The sequence below is a fragment of the Sphaerodactylus townsendi genome, linkage group LG04, assembly GCF_021028975.2.
Source record: "Sphaerodactylus townsendi isolate TG3544 linkage group LG04, MPM_Stown_v2.3, whole genome shotgun sequence".
Lineage (NCBI taxonomy): Eukaryota > Metazoa > Chordata > Lepidosauria > Squamata > Sphaerodactylidae > Sphaerodactylus > Sphaerodactylus townsendi.
The window spans coordinates 31,244,603-31,258,483 of NC_059428.1; the positions used below are offsets into that span (position 1 = coordinate 31,244,603).

General features: G+C 43.2%; 1 protein-coding gene across 1 annotated transcript in view; it reads right to left on the reverse strand.

Annotated features, from left to right (window-relative positions):
- Positions 1–7,473: 7,473 nt before the first annotated feature.
- FLT3 (fms related receptor tyrosine kinase 3) overlaps positions 7,474–13,881 on the reverse strand; it is a 50,032-nt gene continuing 43,624 nt past the window's right edge. Inside the window, exon 22 of the mRNA XM_048494042.1 lies at positions 7,474–7,512. Coding sequence (XP_048349999.1) covers positions 7,498–7,512 — 15 coding nt within the window. The 3' untranslated portion in view covers positions 7,474–7,497. The remainder of the gene's footprint in view (positions 7,513–13,881) is intronic.

Here is a 13,881-nt window from a genome sequence, read left to right on the forward strand (position 1 = left end):
GGCACCCTCACAGATTTTCCCCAGGTTCTCTCTTTAAATCCACCTCCTTTGGATTGGATTTAAAGGGAGAATCTAGGCTCCCTAAATTAAAAAAAACATTAAAAGAGTATTGTTGAAGGCTTTCCAAAACCGAATTCAACTGGTAGTTGTGAGTTTTGAGGCTGCAGTAGCATTGGTCTGATAGATCTTGTTCCTAACATTTTAGCCTGCATCTGTGGCTGGCATCTTCAGAAGTGTATCACAGAGAGAGAAGTCTGTTGTTATAAGAGAAGGCTGGACACAGTGTATAATAGACTTCTCTCTGTGATACACCTCTGAAAATACCAGCCACAGATGCAGGTGAAACATTAGGAACAAGATACACCAGACCACGGCCACACAGCCCAGAAAACCCACAATAGCCAACATTGAAAATGATGCTGTTTGGGGTGGGGAATCTACCCTGAAACAGCATCACTTTCAATGTTGTTTAAACTAGGGAGCCCAGAGTATCCCCTTAAGGTGGATTTAAAAGGAGAATCTGGGCTCTGTAGTTTAAACAACATTAAAAGTGATGCTGTTTCAGGGTGGATTCCCCCTCCTTAAAAAAAATAGCATCACTTTCAATGTTGTTTAAACTAGGGAGCCCTGGGTGTGTTCAGATTTGTGTGTTGGGCCATGTTCTATAATGCAATGGTGACTTTGAGATGACCTGGTGCAAAAAATGTTGTTTGGTCGTGGTGGGGGAGGGAGGCTGCCCAAATGGGGGGGGGGCGCAAAACTCAGATTTTGCCCCGGGCTCCATTTACCCTAGCTACACCCCTGGGGTGCAGATACACGCACACAGCCCTGTTGTGAAATCCACATACTTACCGGGAAGAAAGGGCCAAGGAGCCCAGGCCTGCCTTGGATGAGCAGCTGGAAAGGCTTATTCTGTTCATTTCCTTTCCCTCTGACAGAGTCAGCCTCTTAGTGGGCATTTGACTCAAATCCCAATCATATTAAAAAAAACTGAGGCAACATTTCTAGGCCTCAAGGAGGATGAGTGGCACCTTAGAGACCAACAAGTTTTGGGGATATACGCTTTCCAGAGTCAAAGCTCCTTTCTTCAGATAGTTTTGACTCTCAAAAGCTTGCACCACCCAAATTTTGTTAGTCTCTAAGGTGCTACGGGGCTCTGGGCTGGATCCACAGAGGAACGAGGGGGCAGGTGCCCCAGGCAACAGGCAGAGAGGGGGTGGTGGCAGAAGGTGGGGAGGCTCAGTTACCCAACAGAGGTGACACATTCTGCAGCAAGCATGCCCCATTCCTCCAATTACTCTGCTGCTAAGAGATGGGAGCAGCTCTGTTACCCAGCAGAGATGGCTCCTTCTGCAGTGCATATGACCCTTTCCCCTGATTAGGCTGCTGCTAAAAGGTGGAGTGAAAGGAGGGGGAGACCCCAGGCCTCAGAGGGCAGTCACAGGCCTTGATAAGGCAGAAGCTGCAGCTGTTAATCAAGTGGGACTGTGGTGAGTGAAGAGGACGGGAATCTAAAGGTTCGTAAGCCAGCGTGGTGTAGTGGTTAAGAGCAGGTGCACTCTAATCTAGAGAACCGGGTTTGATACCCAGCTCTGTCACTTGAGCAGCGGAGGCTTATCTGGTGAACCAGATTAGCTTGTGCACTCCAACACATGCCAGCTGGGTGACCTTGAGCTAGTCACAGTTCTTCGGAGCTCTCTCAGCCTCAACCACCTCACAGGGTGTTTGTTGTGGGGGGAAGGGAAAGGAGATTGTAAGTCCCCTTTGAGTCTCCTCACAGGAGAGAAGGGGATATAAATCCAAACTCCTCCTCCTCCTCCTCCTCTTCTTCTGGAGTTGTTCAAAGATATCAGTTTTTATGCAGTGGGAGACTCTTCCTTGGCCTCACTAACCTCCCTCCTTCACCCAGCCACGGCACCCTTTGCTCTTCCACCTGTAGAACCTTCTAATTCCTTTTCTTCCTGCCTCCCCTTTCAAGGGCTGCATGTTGATAGTGGCCATGGTATGCTTTGGGCATGCAGTACTTCTCGAGGGGGTGGCATTGGGTGCATTCTAAACACTTATGGGGGGGAGGAGAAGAGTTTTGGGGGCTGGTGACTGTTAATCATTTAGAATGCCTGGTGTAACCTTCTTTTCCACCTCCACCCCCACCCCTTTGTGCTCTTCTGAGGAGCTGCAAGCCCAGGATCAACCTGCAATCAAATGGGGGCAGAGTGGAAGAGAACAGGCTCTTCTCTTGCCCACCTCAACCTCCCCCACCCCACTTTAAACCTGGGAGCTGTGTTATCGTAGGGTCTAGCTAGGCTTTTGCTGAAGACCATGAATAGGCCTGTCCCCTCATCTGATAGGCTTGCCCTTGCCCAGAGAGCCTGATTTTACACATTGCGAAGGGGGGTGGGTGGCGAATGAGAATGGAGGGCCCATTCACATGTGTTATGCACCATCAAACAACTTCTGACTTATTAATCAATGATTTCTAAAACGTCCTCTGATTAGGTCATGCAAACCGAGCACCCGTGGCTTCTTTTCTGAGTCAATTCATCTCATGGTGGATTTTCCTCTTTTCCTACTGCCTTCAATATTCCCCAGTGCTATTATCTTTTCCACTGACTAAAGTACAGCAGCTTCAGTTTAATCCAGTGGTTCTCAACCTTCCTAATGCCACGACCCTTTAATACAGTTCCTCATGTTGTGGTGACCCCCAACCCTATCATTTATCCATTTTACAGATGGAGAACACTGATGCAGAGAGTCTTAGGCGACCCCTATGAAAGGGTCGTTTGACCCTCAAAGTGGTCCCGACCCCCAGATTGAGAACCACTGGTTTAATCATTTTAGTTTCTGGCAACATGAAGCTTTTCATGGACTGTACTTTATCAGGCATGCGGTATGTTTTGTGTTCCCCATGTCAAAATTAGTGGTCTGTATTTTTAAAAAGGTCCAGGAAGATGTTAGGCTGGAAAACGTTCTCCTTGCGTTGGGTTTTTATGTGTGCAGAGGGGTTGAGAAACATTCAAATCTTATAGCTAGATAAAATAATGCAAAAATGTAATTATTCATTAATAGTCCGTAGAGGTCAACCTAATTTGTCCTGTCATTTAAATGAGTTGTTGATTATATACATATATATATGTATATTATACATTATATACATACATATATAAAGACAAAAAGAGATCTCCTGCGGCCGAATAGTCAAGGGAAGGGAAGATTAGATTAATTTTTAGATGACCTGGCTGGAAGTCCAGTTTTTAGCCAGACTTGGCCAGAAGTCCAGTTTTTTTAGACTTGGCTGGAAGTCCAGTTTTTTAGCCAGTCCTTATTGGCTTCCTTTTTGCAATACTGTAGAGGCCTTTTATACCTAAACTTTTATCACTATCCCAATCTTTGTACTTTTATCCATTGTATTGCAATTTTAGGTGTAACAGGATTTTAAACCTAAGTCACAGGAAAAAATTTCATATAAATTATTTAAATTCCTGTGAATATCCCCTCAGTCAGTAATACTGACTATATATTTTGTACTATGTACTATCTTTGATTAGTGAATTATTATTGCTGAATTATGTATTTCTGTTTTTGCTGTTCTGATCGTGGACCGTAAATAAAATGATTTGATTTGATTTGATACATACATATAATATACATAAAAGATACATTATATACATATATATAAAGAAAAATATGCAGCAGTGGCGTAGCGGCTAAGAGCAGGTGCACTCTGATCTGGAGGAACCAGGTTTGATTCTCCGCTCTGCCGCTTGAGTTGTGGAGGCTTATCTGGGGAATTCAGATTAGCCTGTGCACTCCAACACACGCCAGCTGGGTGACCTTGGGCTAGTCACAGTTCTTCTGAGCTCTCAGCCCCACCTACCTCACAGGGTGTTTGTTGTGAGTGGGGAAGGGAAAGGAGATTATAAGCCCCTTTGAGTCTCCTATAGGAGAGAAAGGGGGGATATAAATCCAAACTCTTCTTCTTCCTATTATATGGAGGCAACATTTTGAACTTTTGCCCTCCTTCAAAAATGTTGATCCAGTCCTACCTCTACTTGAATCTTGTGCCCCTTCCACACATGCAGAATAATGCAGTTTCACTCCACTTTCACAATTGTTTGCAAGTGGATTTTGCTATTCCGCACAGCTGCAAAGTGCATTGAAAGTGGATTGAGAGTGCATTATTCTGCATGTGCAGAAGGGGCCTAGCCGTTCTACTGCAGAAGGCTACCTGCCTGAACATTTCTTTATGGAGGAAGAAGGTTTAACTTTTAAAGGGCTGACGCTTTTATATGTCCTTAGAACCACACAAACACAAACCCACATGTGCACATTCATAAACTGCAGCCTTAATCAAACTACTCACAATTATTTGCAATTTTTAAAAATCTTTGTGGTTGAAGAAAATTGGTTTACATTAGAAATGCCCGTCCTCTCCTGATCTCTTTGTAAACCACACTCCCCACTCACCATCCCAATGTGCATTCATCAGACAGGCACAAGATCATCTGGATCAAATCAGAATTCCTTTTTGCATTGATATTATTCCTTGCAGCAAGATGTTTGGTTTTACTGAGAAAAATGGCAAATAGTCCAATGATTAACATTTGAGCCACTGGCAACAGATATTAAGAATATGTGTTTGCCATTGTCACCGATGCAGGAAAATGGTTTGAAACCTGGACTGTCTGCGGCTGACTCTTGCTCTGTTCAGTCCATTGCACAGAATTCATAGCTGGATGGACATGCAAGAGCCCTAGAACATTCTTCAGTATAGCCCCATATTTGCCAAGCTCTGTGGTAGCTGTTCTTCTAATGCCTTAGGTTCCATGGCCAAAAGGAAAGGAGACTGACTGGACAGCGTGGAAGGTGGATCCTGACTATTGTGCAGGTCAAATATACTCTTCTATCTCCAGGCCAAATATACTCTTCTATATTGCCAGGCCAAGCACACTCTTCTCTCACAGGATTTGCTGCAAGAAGGACAGCTCAGCAATTGAAGGGTGGGGGGTATCTTCTCAGGAGAGCAAGATAAACCCTATGCAGACTTTCTCCAATCTGTTGATGGTCTTAGACTGGAATAACTGGATCACATTACAAGATATTTGCAGAGTCAGATGGTGACCCAAAAAAGAAAAATTAAGTTCCACTGTTGTTCTGAGAGCATTTGTTGTGTCAGTTTTTGTTTAATATCTTGGAATTAATACAGGACAATTACAGGACAATTACAAATTCATATAGGACAATTACTTTTCAAAAGTGAGAAAGAAAGAGAGAGAGACTTGTCTTGCACTATATAAGCCCATTTAATAATAATAGTCACTCAGGGGGTCTTGAGATGTAGATATTTCAGAGGAATAATCAGAGGTGGTCTTAAATATGAGGCAACTGAAGAGGGTGTGAAGAGAAAGCAGGGGGCGTCCTTCATTTGCAAACGTGTGTTGGTCACATCTAGAAAAATGTAATATGTGGCTTTCACACCCAAGTCCAGGCAGGAAATGGACTGAGGCAGTCCAGCTCTTGCCTTAGGGTCAGTGCCCTCTTCTCTGCCAGCTGTGGTCTCTTCTCCACCAGCAACATTTTGTTCTTCACCCCTGGGTGCTTAAGGAAAGTCAGCTTGATAAGGCCTGGCTGGAGCTGCCTTCCCTTCCCTTCCCCTTCCCTTCCCTTCCCTTCCCCCCATCCCTTCCTTTGGGGGCTTTGTTTGCAAGTTGGATCTACAAAAAAAAAATCTCTCTGAATGCTTTTGGTGGCCAAGGAGGGGGTGGGGGGAGAAGCAGGAACCCTGTGGGAGAGCGACTTGTGGAATTTATGGCTCCCCCTAAGCACAGGCCCGATAAGAAGTTAAAAAGCATCTTGGGCCTTTTCAAGCTGGTTAGCCCCAAGGCTTTGATGTAGATTACATTGCAGAATAAGCCAATACTTTTGTCCTGGAGATGATATTGGGCTTGTTAGAAAACACACCTTTGGGAACGGAGGGCCAAGGGATCCAGGCAGAGCACTGAGTGGGCCAGCGGTTGGAATGGCTGGGCACAAATTAGAGTATTAGACCATGTAGATGTACGTGTGTCATCTCCTTAATTTGTTTTCCCCAGACTCATAGGCCAAGGAGAAGGAAGGCTGGGTTTGCACCTCCTCCCCTTCCTTTGAGTTGCTGGTTTTGGGGATTTATCCTCCCACAACAATCTACAAGACATTTTACTCCCCTCCCCAGATTAACTTGGCAGGATTATTCTCCTTGTTGGAGGGAAATTCAGTTAGGAGAGAAGGGTCATCCAGGAAGCTTCATGGATGAAGGATGAAGTGTTCCCATTGCTAGTTTCATGTTTACACCCCACGGACTCCGCACAATCCACTTCTCTCTCCGAATTACCAAATGATCCATACTACAAGAGGATGTATACCCCATAACACTGCATGGCTGATAATGAATGCACCTCAGTGCATCTTTTGCACTCTTTGTGGTCAGGCAAAGACATGATAAATGGGAGTCAGCAAGAAAATGAGGATGCTTTTTGAAGGTATCAAATGTTTTTGGCTATACAGCTTTTATTAGGACAAGCCTGTGTAGCTGTCTTAAAGGGGCAGAGCATTACTTTACTGTCAATGCTGACAGGTAGCAGTTGCCCAAGAAACTGAGGTATCGTTTCCAGCCCTCTTAAAAGATGGTTTGAAGTGGAGATAGAGGGGCGTTTGAATGAAGGGATTTGACCTTATCCATGTGCATGGTCCAATCGACCACGAAGTTATGCATTGCATACAGATGATGTGGAAAACAATTTCTCCTCCAAAATTATTGTGAATTTGCATTAAGCAAACAGCCCATATATGTTGGCTACAGAAAACCTTAAATTGCTTAAATCCCATTGATTGCACATGACAACCCGCTATTCCAAAGTCAGACCCGTATAATGGAATTGAGTTGGAGATGCTAAAGAAAATTCTGAACTAATTATTATGTCGGGTGAGATCTATTAATTGATCCATTCACTTGCCTGCACACTTTGAAGGCCTCATTGGTAGATTCCATAGATAGTCACAGTTTTTGAGCAGCATGGTACAGTAATCAGAGTGTTGAACTAGGATCCGGGAGAGCCATGTTTGAATCCCCACTCTGCCATGGAAGCTTGCTGGGTAATCTTGGCCCAGTCATTTTCAGTCCAATTTACCTCACAATATTATTGTGAGACTAAGATTATTTACCTCACAATTTACTTCACAAGATTATTGTGAGAATAATATAGAGAAGGGGAAAATTGTAAGCCACTTTGGGGAGAAAAGTAGGGTATAGTTGAAAATAATAATGTTTGATAGTGATTTGCCAAAGATGAGGGTTTTATTTCACTGCATCATCTACCTTCAGTTTAGTATTTGTACTGAAAACTCATCCTTATTCCCACAATATAAAAGTGGGAACTGAGGTCTTGACTTTTCGAAGGCCACACAAAGAGGAGAACTGAATTCAAATCTCTCTCCAAACAGGCAGTCAAGTATAAAACAATCTCAACACTTCTGTTTCTGAAAAAAGAAAAAAAGGCGATAGAAATCAGTAAGTGAAAAATAAACCGAATAAGTGAATCTGTTTTTGAAAGTTACTTTGAAAGCCATAAATGAAGTGTCTCACCTCTGGGTTCCATCTCTAGGCAAAGACCTGTAGCTAAAAGGAAATTGGAGAGTCATCCCTTTCCACCCCCTTTACTGAGTGTTGATTGCACTCTCCCAAAAGATGTCCCAGGTTGTTTTGTTCAATTTATGACACCTTGGGCCTCAACTCATTTCCCAGGAAGTGAGTTGTATTGATTTCAACTGAGCCCACTTTGAAGGGCAACAATTTAGGGAGGGGTTACAGCTTGAGAATGGAGCTGCTCAGATAGTGACTCCAGGGATGATGAGCCACCACAGCCCCCCAGACAAAGATTCCACCTGCCCACCCCCATGGCCCTGATCCAAACTGAATATCAAAACAAACCAGGTTGCTTGCTATGCCATGAATTAGAGTGATGCATACATGGGGGATGTGGAAAAATTAGATGGAGGGAGAGAAAAATGAATGAGAAAAGAATGGAAAAGGTGAAGAAAAATCAAGAAAAAGAGGAGGAAAGTTTGTTTTATCTTGCTGCAACGTACTAGTACGGGTTTGCAAGATCTGACTGAGCTGGGTGCAAAGAAAGGAAGATGAAAAGGCTAGGCTGCCGGAGACAACAACCTTGTTAGCTGGCTTCAGGCTCCCAATTAATGCAGTGTGCTGACTTGCCTTGCTCCAGTGCTGCCTTGGTTAATGGGCTCAGCATGATCTGTTTGGCAAGTTTTCTTCAGCCTTGCAGGGAGGGAGGTCAGTCCCGCTTTGGGGGCTTTGACTGTGCTCACGCTTCCCTGTGCCCCTAGTGGCTGCAGCCAGAATTTCATTAAAATGAAAATGGTTGGAAAGACAATTCAGCTGGATGCAGCAGGATGCTGACTGACTTCTGGGGCCCTCCAGCTGACTCAGGGCTTCCAATCCCCCCTCCAAGTTTTCCCCTCTTGACAGCCCAGAGCACCTCAAAGGAACTGTCTCAAGGACTGTAGACCGGTGATATTCATCCCAGAATTATTTGAAGGGCCACGTTCTCCATCCAGCACAAATCCATGGGCTTCAGCCACATTTCCTCAGGTAAAAAATCTCAATTTGATGAACATTTGTCTCCCAGCCCCCTCTTCCTGGTACCCACATCCCAATACCAACATTTCACTCTGGTGGGAGTCTTTAAAGGAGGATCTATTTCCAAGCCTACTGCCTCTCCTCACCCCCATCTTTTCTTGTGGCTCAAGGCTGCTGCTGACGCATGAGTGTTAAAACATCACAACAGTTTAAAACCTCAGACCCACTCCCTTTGCATCAAGCACCTATTTTCAAAGACAAATTGGTTCCCTTCCAACAGGAAATCTTCTTGGAAGTAAATCGCATGTCCGGTCTGCTATTTTGATCCACCCAAATGGTGAAAATGTTTTAAAAAATGGTAGGATGATGAAGGCTTATACCAGTGATGGCGAACCTTTTTGAGACTGAATGCCCAAATTGCAACCCAAAACCCACTTATTTATCACAAAGTGCCAACATGGCAATTTAACCTGAATGCTGAGGTTTTAGTTTAGAAAAAACAGCTGGCTCCGAGGTGCATGTTACTGGGGAGTAAGCTTGGTGAAGCAATCGTGCAATGCTTCGAATGGGTGAATCACCACCCTAGGAGGGTTTACTCAAAAGCAAGCCCCATTGCCAGCAACTGAGTTTACTCCCAGGTAAAGGATCATGCCCAGGCCAGCCTAGGGGTGTGTGTGGGGGTGATTCTCCCCCCCCCACATGATGAACTCTGTGCAAGCATGCCCACAGAAAGGGCTCTGAGTGCCACCTCTGGCACCCGTGCCATAGGTTCACCACCACTGGCTTATACTGTGAGAACCCTTCACATTCCATACAGTCTTTCTTCATGCATCGTTTTGCTGTTTTGTATGTCTCTTTCCTTGAGTATGTACACCAACCACCAGGGATGTAGGTAAAGGGGGGGTTTCTCGGGTTCAAACCCTCCCATTACATGTCTGGCTTGCTTGAAACAATGCATGGAATGGAACCCGAACCCACCCCCTAAAAAATCTATACCTACGTCACTGCCAACCACTCTCATGTATCTGATGAAGGTTGTCTTGTTCAGATGTTGGGCAAACTAATTCAGGATTCCACTGAGTATGCTGGTATGTCAGTAAATGAAAAGCTATCCAATATTTAATTTCATATTCTTGTTGTTGAGGAAGAAGCATTTGGATTTTCTGCCTCAGGGGCAAAAAAGGTTACCTGACGTTCATGAGCTATGCATGGAATATGTGGATTTCTTGTGGATCATTGTTCAGACTTCAGTGGGAACATCCACGTACCAAATTTCCTGAGGAATGAAACCAATTTCAAGGAGCATTGGGAAAACGATTGCCTTTATTTCCCTTCTTTGTGCCCAGTTGGAACAAAAACAGATTTTGTTGTTCTCCTCTCAGTTTTATTTGCACAACAACCATGGGAAGTAGGCAAAGTTTTGGTGAAGACTAACAGAAGCTGAGTTCTTTGTTGTTTCACCCAGACATTCTCCCTTCCTCTCTCCTGTGCCTTAGTTTCATTTTGGTCATCAGTATGTGTGAGTATAACCGAAAGAGTAAAGCTAGATCAGGGGTCTGCAACCTGCGGCTCTCCAATTGGCCATGCTGGCAGGGGCTGGTGGGAATTGTAGTCCATGAACCTCTGGAGAGCCACAGGTTGCAGACCCCTGAGCTAGATGCATGGGTGGGAAGTTGGGGAGTTCATGAATGCAAGGGACATATTCGAGTTTCTCCTCTGCTGATGAGGTTAAGCAGCAATTCTATGCAGCCTTGCATAAGATTCTTATGAAAGGATAAGAATCCTCATATTAACCAGATTGTGGCAAAATTCTTAGTGGAGGTGCTTAGGATTAAGAATCAGAGATTACTGGATATAAATTATCCCGAATGGTCAGATGTACACATTTATTTATTGACTTATATTTAGTTGTGTAAGCTAAACTTAATTGTGTAACTTCTGTATATTTAATTGGGTCTATTGACAGCACTAAAATTTGACTATTAAAGTTCTGTAAAGAAGGAGCCAAGAAATTCACAGAAGGTAAGTTTCATCACCTTCGTTCTATAACTAAGATGGTTCTATTCTGCATGTCAGATGGTGAAGCAGACAACTCTTAAGATTGTTCCTGGTTAAGAACTAGACGAAGAATGGATTGGTCTTGCTAACTCTTAGTGCTCAAATCTAAGAAGATCTTCTACCTTCTGTATTGCTTTTCATGCTGTTGTAGAAACATAAACCATCAGGAAATAAACCACAATAGTTCATATAGTGAAGGAAACACATAATGCCATACAACAAGGGCAAAAATCCCATTGGCCAAGAACCAAATGAACACAAATGCATACTGGCTGGGTGCATCCAAATAGTTTCAGGTTCTCTTTTTGAGAAGAGTATCCATAAGGAAAACGCGTGCCGTTCTTTATGCCTCCAAGTTCAAGACCATTTGGCATTAGCAGAATAGCTATTTCAGGATAGCTAGTGCAACGCCAGTGTTCCTGTGCTATTTCACCCTTGAGGTAAAGTTCTTGCTCCAAATGCTCCACTTTGGAATTTGGGAGGATTTAAAGAGAAGTTTTAAAAAGGAAATGGCAACGTGCTGAGGGGAGGGGACAAGTATGTAGCAGATAAGCAGGATATGCAACTCTTGAGATTCCAGGCATTGTATCCAGCAAAAGGAGGTTCAGGGTTCCCCTTTACTTTTATGCTATAAGTAGTATTGTCTTTCCTTTCTCCCCCCCCACCCCACCCCACACATTTCTTTACACAAACCAGAGCTCTGGCCCTAAGATATCAGAGCAGCGGCAACAGGCTTTATCATACTCTGCATTAAACAGACCCTCATAAACTCCAGACCTTTTCCTAGCTGCACTTTTCTGTGCATGAGTTCTTTCCCTCCTCCAAATATTTTTTTTCACAGCATTCAGCTAGTAGCTTTTTTAACAGTTCAAAATAGCTTCTGGCATCAAGGGCAGTTCTTTGGAATCCCTGGAGGAACCAGGGGGTGCCCAGTTTTGCAGGAAAGATCTTGGCAGACATTTTGTCTGCTTCTCAGAGCTAAGGGTGCCTGCTGGGGAAAAATGTCCCATCCCAACTATCCCTAATGTCCAGGGATAATGTCCAGCAGAGACCATATAACACCGATCCTTTCCCATCTCCATTGACTGCCTATCGAGTACCAGGTCATTTTCAAGGTATTGGTTCTGACCTTTAAGGCCGTGAGCAGTCTTGGACCCACAGACGCGAGAGACTGCCTCTCTCTCCCCATATTGCCCACCCAGTTAGGACTCTCCAGTCATTGGAGGAAAACCTATTAGTGATCCCTGGCCTGAAGGACATATAGCTGGCCTCCATGAAGGCCAGGACCTATTCTGTCCTGGCCCCAACCTGGTGGAAGGAGCTCCCAAGTGAGATCAGGGCCCTGTGGGATTTGAACCAATTTCAGGGCCTGTAAGACAGAACTCTTCCACCGGTCTTTTTCAGGAGGCCAACTGAGTTAACAGCTGTCATCATTGGCCTCCGGTGAGGGGAATTGGGGTTGAAGTTGCCATCTTTTATCTGTTATGTTGGGTTTTATTGCATTTTAGAGTTGTTTTTTATTGCTGTTGTATCTTTTATCATATTGTAAGCCGCCCTGAACCCTCCGGGGATGGGCAGGGGAGAAATACATACATACATACATACATACATACATACATACATACATACATACATACATACATACATACATACATACATATACACACACATATACATACATACATACATATACACACACATATACATACACACACACACACACACACATATACACACACACATATACATATATATATACACATACATATATACACATACATATATACACATACACACATACACATATACACATATATACATATACACATACATATATACATATATACATATATACATATATACACATACACATACACATACACATACACACACACACACACACACACATACATACATACATACATACATACATACATACATACATACATACACACACATATACACATATACAAAAATAAAATAAATGTATGGAAATGGGCAGGTGAAGCTTTTCTTGTCGTAGAGGTAAATAGCACCACTATCCCCTTAAGACTCCATGAATGGGGCATTTTATCCCAGCCCACTGATAAAACTACTCAGAGCTAGGGCCGAGCCAAAATTGTACACAGTTTCTAAGCTGGATAACATTAAACTATTTCAATGAGGAGTTCTGAATTGGGCAGAGGAGGATGGATCATTTTGTGCTATCTTGTCTTAACTAATTCATTTTTGCCATTTATTGAAAACATTTGATGCTGCCTTCCCGCCCCACCCAATCAGGGTTTTCAAGGTAGTCAACTTAAACATATTAAAAAAAACGATCAGAACAATTAGAAACAACATTCAAAGAACCAGCGTGCCGAGTTTATTATTATTTTTAAAGCTTCCTGCAACACATAAAATGAATGGTATCTGGAATTTAAAATGTTGAAAAAACATGGGCATGTGTGTATTTACAACCACATTTGAGTTCGTAGTGTTTGTCTTCTCGGAGGAATGCAAAGGTGTACACAAATATTTATTTTGTACAGCCCTGTAAAAATGCCTATCTAGGAAAATATGATCTTAAAGCACCATCTAGTGTTCAAAATGGTAAGTGAGGCGGAGATTCAACTCTAACAAGGTCAAACCAAGAGGGACATAATATTAGTTTCATTTGAGCTTGATCCAACAACCTGTACTTGTTAGGATGGAACATCTTGTGATCATCACACAAACAGAGAGCACAAGCAGCCAAGAAGAATTTTGCAACTTGGCGGAACAATTGAGTAGTAGATAAGGTGGAAATGGAGGCTACTTTGTAGATCAAACCAACAGCTCACAAGGTGTGGATGTTTGATGGACAACTAATTTTCCCTTTATGGCTGCTTTGAGAAGTAAATGAATCCAGATGGGACAGCATTCTAGTGCAAAACTACAAGTCAGGCTGAGGATCTGTGATCTATGATCAGATCTGTAGAAACATAGAGTTGGAAATATTCATGCTTCTCATTTTTGCTACCCATATTTAGAACTGTTCTCTTATCCTTGTTAAGTTGCACCTTGTTCACACCTGCTCACTTTTCTAGTGTATTCAGATCTTACTGGATTATATGTCTATCTTCCAGGGTGTCCACTACTCCTCCCAATTTGGTGTCATTTGCACCCCCTCATCCAGATAATATATCCAGATAATTTATAAAAACATTGAA